Raw genomic sequence first — 5,411 nt, forward strand, 5'->3', positions numbered from 1 at the left:
GGGGGTGTCAATAGTGGCCACAGGGCGCGCGGGGAGGCGAGAAAAAGAAAGAGAGAGAGAGAGAGAGAGAGTGACCGAGGGTCGAGGGGCGCACAGCGAGGCTCCGGAAGTTTCTGAGAGCAGGGGCGCAGCTGGCTAGCGGGGACTCGGCTGCATGGGCAAGTGGCTGTCGGGTGCGGGGGCGAGGGTGGGAGAGGGAGAAAAACAGGCGTGGGTGTGGGGGTGTGGGCGTGGGTGCGTGTGGGTGCGCGTGTGGGTGTGTATGGGTGTGTGCGGGGGGGAGAGGAAGGAGGCAGAGGGGGAGAGGGGAAATTCTTCTCTCCAAGGGTTGGGCTGAGTGGGGCCTGGGGCGCATCTAGCGGGGGGTGCGGCGCTTTTTTCTCCCGCGCTCCTGGCCGCGGGGGAGGCCCGGGCCGGGAGGCGAACGGCGTCCGGACCCCGCGCGCCCCCGCCCCCGCCCCCGCCCCCGCCCCAGACCCCGAACACGGACAGCGCGGGGAAGGGCGCGCTCCCGCGCAGCCGGGAAACACGCGCCTGCCCCGGGGGAAGAACGGGCGCGCAACCGCCGACCCATCATCAGTTGGCTCCCGCCTGCTGCCGCCTGCCGGTGTGTCCCCCCCCCCCCCGGGCCACATGAGTGATTGTCCGTTTCACCCCCCGGGGGGCTAGCGGTGCCGGCGGCAGCAGTCGGGGACCGGAGGGGGGGGGGGGGGGGGGGGGGGGGGGGGGGGGGGGGGGGGGGGGGGGGGGGGGGGGGGGGGGGGGACGCGCCGGCAAGCCGCCCGGCGGCCGCCGGGGCGGACACATCGACGCCTGCTGACCACCCTCGCCCGGCGGCGGCGGCAGCACGCCGGTGCCTCTGCAGGGGCCACCCGGCGGTGGCAGAGCCCCCCACGCAGTGACACCCGCCAGCTGCCATGGGAGAGACGCTCCCGCGCCCCCCCCCCTCCCCCGGGGGGGGGACGTGGCCGTTTTTACCGGCGAGCGCGGGCAAAAATGAGCCGGCCCGGGCCCCGGAGCTGGCCCGGCCGGGGGCTGGAGCCTGCCGATGATCGTCGGCACCGTTCCCACCGGCACCCAGCCCGCCGCGCCCCCCTGGCCCCCCCGGCCGCCGGTGCTCTCTCTCCCCCTCTCGCTCTCTCGCCCTCTCGCCCTCTCGCCCTCTCGCCCTCTCGCTCTCACGCACTCGGCCCCCACACACATACCCAGGGCGCACCAGAGCACCCTGGGCGAGTTGAGCCGCTACCAGGAAACGACCCGGGCCGACCGGGCCCCGGCACGCCAGGCGGCCCGACGTCCGGGCCGTGTGTGCGCGCGCTCGCAGAGAAATTCACCCCGCCACGATGTTGGTTGGTATTTGCCGATATGGGGAGCCGAAAATGGCGCGCGCGCGGCCGCCGGCGCGTGAAGGCCCCGCCCGGGCTCCTCGGGAGCGCCCGAATGCGCCCACAACCCGTGGCGGCCCGCTGGCGCACGTTTTCCGTGGCGCGCCCGCGCAGGGCGGGCCCCGGTGGAGGCCGCGGCGGACGGCCAAGAGCGCCCTGCCCATGCCCCGGCCCACGCACGCGCGTACGCACGCGCGTACGCACGCACGTACGCACGCACGCACGCACACACCCACCGGCCGCACACTGGCGCCCCCCCCCCCGTCGGCGGCGGGCCGGGCCCAGCCCGAGAGAGAGAGAGACGCGCCGGCGCGGCTTTGCGCCCCCAGGCAGCCCCTCCCACAGCGCGACCGGCCGGCCGCGCCGATGGACAGCAAGCCGGGGGGCCACCACCCGGAAGGAAGAAAAAAGACCCATTCAATATCCCCACTTGATATACCTCGCCCGGGGGAAGGGCGGCCCGCGCATAGCCCCACCCCCCGATCATCACGCGGGGCCGGAAAACAAACAATACACCCTCCCATACCCGCCGGGGCGGGCGGTTCCCGCGCGTCCGTTCCCCGCGCGCGCGCGCGCGCCCCACCCCGTGTATGTGCGGCACGCACGACACCCAACGCCCTTGACCCACGCCGCAAGGCCCAGGGACGTGTGTGTGTGCATCGCGGGCGCGCCGCCCGTCCTGCCGCCCGGCCCGCCGCCCTGCACTCTGCCCCCAGGGCGCATGCGCGGGGGGGGGGGGGGGGGACGCCGGCTCCGTTGGCGCGCCACGTCGGGCGGGGCGCACGTGTGCCTCGGCACGTGCGCAGGCATGACCGCAGGGGGCGGAGGCTCGCCGCCATTTCGGCCAGCCGCACGGGACCCCCCGGCCCCATGACCAAAACACCCCCCCGCCACCTACGCGCACAAAGCAGCATCCGCCCGCCACACAGCACAGACAAGCAGGTCCATTTGCCCCCGCGCCTCACGGGTAGACATGGGCCAGGGCCTCCGCCAGCCGGCGCCCGAGGACCGTGTGCTCCGGCCGGGCACCGGCCACCGGGCCGGCCGCCGCGCGCAAGAGCTCCGCCACCGGATGCCAGTGCCACGCCCGCCCGGGGCGGCCGTTCTCCGGCGCCACGCCATGCCCCTGCTGCAGGGCCCCCAGCCGCAGGACCGCCTGCCAGGCGCCCGGCCAGCTGGCCTCCGCCCCGGGGAGGATGCCCCGGGCCAGCGACTCGACCAGGTCCTCGGCTAGGCGTCCCTGCTCCAGGCCGACGGCCACGCCAGCCAGGACCCCGGCCAGGGCGACGGCTGCCTCCGCCGCCTCCGCCGCCGCCTCCGCCGGGCCAAGCCTCAGCAGGTCCCGGGCGCCGGCGACCAGCGCGCCCGCCTCGACGCGCAGCAGGCGCCGATCCCGCACGGACACCGCCTCGGACCCCAGGGCGAAGGTCGTGAAGCCCCCGGCCCCCGGGCCCGGCCCGGCCGCCAGGACACACAGCCGCCAGCCCGCAACCGAGGCCGCCAGAGGCGGGGCCCCCCGCGTGGAACCGGCCGCCCGGACGCACTTCAGCGCCGACGCATGCCCCGGCTCGTGCTGCTGCCCCAGCAGGGCCGTCTCGATCTGCCGCAAGGTCCGCCGTCAGCCCGGGCCAGAAGGTGCCCCGGCCGTTGGCCCCGGCCGGGGGAGGAAAGAAAAAGAAAAAAAAAAAAAGAAAAAGAACGACCAGCAAACCAACACCACCGGAAGCACGCACCTCGATCAGCAGCAGCACGGCCCGCACGCCGGACCCGTCAGACCCCCATCGCAGACTGCCCAGCGCCGCTGGCACATCATCGGCCGCCGGCCGGAGGGCCGCCCGCAGGCACGCCCACGCCAGCAGCCGGGCCAGCGACAGGAGCAGCCAGCCCGGCCCGGCGCCCCGTCCCACCGGCCCCGGCTGGCCGAGCCCCGCCGCCAGCAGCAGCCCAGCGCCCTCCAGCAGCCGCGCCGCCACCGGCGCATCGCCCAGCGGCGCCCCGGCAAAGCGCCCAGCCAGGCCCCCGGTCAACAGCGACCGGTCGGCCTCGGCCTCCAGGCACGCCAGCAGTGGTCCCAGCGGGCCGAGCTTGGCCCCGGCCATGGCGGCCGCCTTGCCGGGCTTGCCGCCGGCCGCCAGCCAGACGTCGACCGACTCCGGGGTCGGGATCGCCGGCGGGCCGCCACCGGCCCCGGCGCACACATGCCCCAGCAGAGCCACCCCGGAGGCGGCCAACACCGCCACACCCGAGACCATGTCCCCCGGAGCCGACCGGCCGCCGCCCGGCCGCCGGACCCGGCCAAAGCCAAATGGCGCCATCAGCCGCAGCAGGGTCAGATGCCGGCCAGCCAGCGAATCCCGCCGGGTGCCCGGCTCCGGCGCCCCCTGCAGGGCCAGCTCCCCGAGCTGCACGCACGCCAGCATGTGCGCCGCCGCCTCCTGGATGTTCCCCAAGCTGGCGTACTCTGTCGGCGCGCGGGGCACAGCATGTCAGCCAAAGTGCCCGGCGAAGGAGGCCAAGGGAAAGGACCACGAGCACAGGCGAACAGGTGCCCACCCTTCACGGCGCGGGCGAGACAGAAAAAAAGCAGAGGAAGAAGAGGGAGAAGGCAGGGGGGAAGCAAGCGGCGATGGCGCACCACGCGCAACCGAAAGCAGGGCCCCGGCCGACTTGTCCAGCCGGCCGCGCCGCTGCTCGGCACAGGCGGTCCCCAGCACCGTCGGCAGGTGCTCGGTCACCAGCGTCGACACGCGCACCAGCTCGCGCGTGGTGGCTGCCACATTGCGGCCCGGCGCCGGGGCGCCCGTCGGCCCGGGGCCAAATTGCAGGAAGGCGTCCAGCCGCGCCGGGCTGGCCAGCCACTTTTGCTCGGCGCCCTGGTGGCCGGCCGAGGCCAGGTGGTTGCGGAAGGTCCCGGCCGTCTTGAAGCGCAGCCCCGCCTCGGCCGCGCCGCGCCCCGACCCGGCCGAGCACATGAAGCACACCAGGTCCCCGACCGGCGGCCGGTGCACCGCCGGCGGCAGGACCAGCGCCAGCTCCGGCGCCCGGGCGTCCGGACGCTCGACGTCACTCGCGCGGAAGGCTGTCCCAACGACCGTAAGTCACAATGCCCGGCGTGTGGGCCTTCCATCCAGCCACCGGCCAAGAGGCAAAAGGGGAGGATGCCCCACAGGGAGCAGCCCGGCCCCGGGGCTGGTGTGGGGCCAACAAAAATGCAAGAACAAGGGGCGCACCGCTGTCGGCCAGGCGCCAGAGCCCCGGCTCGGCCACCGGCAGAGGAACCACATACGGCTCCATGTGTGCGTGTGCCTGCGTGCGTGCGTGCGTGCGTGCGTGCGTGCGTGCGTGCGTGCGTGCGTGCGTGCGTGCGTGCGTGCGTGCGTGTACGTGTGTACGTGTGTATGTCGACTGCGGCACTGACCAACAAACACCCGGAGAAGGGAGGAGGGAAGGGGCGAAATGCGACAGTGGAATGAAAGCAGAGGGCAAGAGGGAATGTCGCCTGCGTGGCCACCACTGCATGCCCAGGGAGATCTCCCTCTTGAGTGTGCCCCGTCCCCCCTCCCTCCCTCCACGCCCATTGCTCCGGGGGGGGCGCCGGGAAACACACAGCGTGGGGCCGATCGCCCGGAGCGTTGGCACATGCGCACACGCGCGCCACGCCGATCTGCCCCGCACCCTTCTTCTCCGCCCCCGCCCCAGCGCGCGCGCGGGGGCACACGCAGAGGGAAGCGGCACACAGGCGTGCCCTCACTCGCCCGTCCGAATGCGCGGAACGGGGGTATGCCCGGGGAATGTGGTGCTTTCGGGAGGATCTATTGGGGGCCAAGCAAGAGGAGGGACACGAACATGGGGGGGGGGGGGGGGGGGGGACAGGGATAGCCGGGGCGCCTTGGCACTACTTCGAGGGCGCAGCGGCACCGGCGGCCGGCGCGCTGTCCGCTCGCCCGTACCGGCCGCTCCCGCGCTTGCGCTTCACGGGCACTGCCTCGCGCGGTGCCGTGACCCGGGTCAGGAGCTGAGGCAGGG

The 5,411-nt window shown here is 74.5% G+C and overlaps 2 protein-coding genes across 2 annotated transcripts in view; both read right to left on the bottom strand.

Moving 5' to 3' along the window:
- Positions 1-2,300: 2,300 nt before the first annotated feature.
- On the bottom strand, positions 2,301-4,688 carry H696_04696 (hypothetical protein). The gene is made up of 4 exons (XM_009498558.1): positions 4,616-4,688; positions 4,021-4,464; positions 3,119-3,846; positions 2,301-2,985 (listed from the first exon to the last, which is right to left on the bottom strand). Exons 1-4 carry the CDS (start codon positions 4,677-4,679, stop codon positions 2,347-2,349), a joined length of 1,875 nt encoding a protein of 624 aa, XP_009496833.1. The 5' UTR covers positions 4,680-4,688; the 3' UTR covers positions 2,301-2,346.
- A 545-nt stretch (positions 4,689-5,233) lies between these two features.
- The window catches only part of H696_04697 (hypothetical protein), a 1,391-nt gene continuing 1,213 nt past the window's right edge, over positions 5,234-5,411 (bottom strand). Inside the window, exon 3 of the mRNA XM_009498559.1 lies at positions 5,234-5,400. Within this exon, the coding sequence (XP_009496834.1) occupies positions 5,281-5,400 (120 nt within the window). The 3' untranslated portion in view covers positions 5,234-5,280. The remainder of the gene's footprint in view (positions 5,401-5,411) is intronic.

The sequence above is a fragment of the Fonticula alba genome (genome assembly GCF_000388065.1).
Source record: "Fonticula alba strain ATCC 38817 unplaced genomic scaffold supercont2.8, whole genome shotgun sequence".
Taxonomy (NCBI): Eukaryota; order Rotosphaerida; family Fonticulaceae; genus Fonticula; species Fonticula alba.

Bases quoted from the DNA above. Each gene is read 5' to 3' on its own strand.
- H696_04696 (XM_009498558.1), bottom strand. From the start codon at position 4,679: ATGGAGCCGTATGTGGTTCCTCTGCCGGTGGCCGAGCCGGGGCTCTGG. The intron at 4,465-4,615 runs GTGCGCCCCTTG...TCGTTGGGACAG, and splicing joins CTGGCGCCTGGCCGACAGCG to CCTTCCGCGCGAGTGACGTC. The intron at 3,847-4,020 runs GTGCGCCATCGC...GCGCGCCGACAG, and splicing joins CCTGCTTTCGGTTGCGCGTG to AGTACGCCAGCTTGGGGAAC.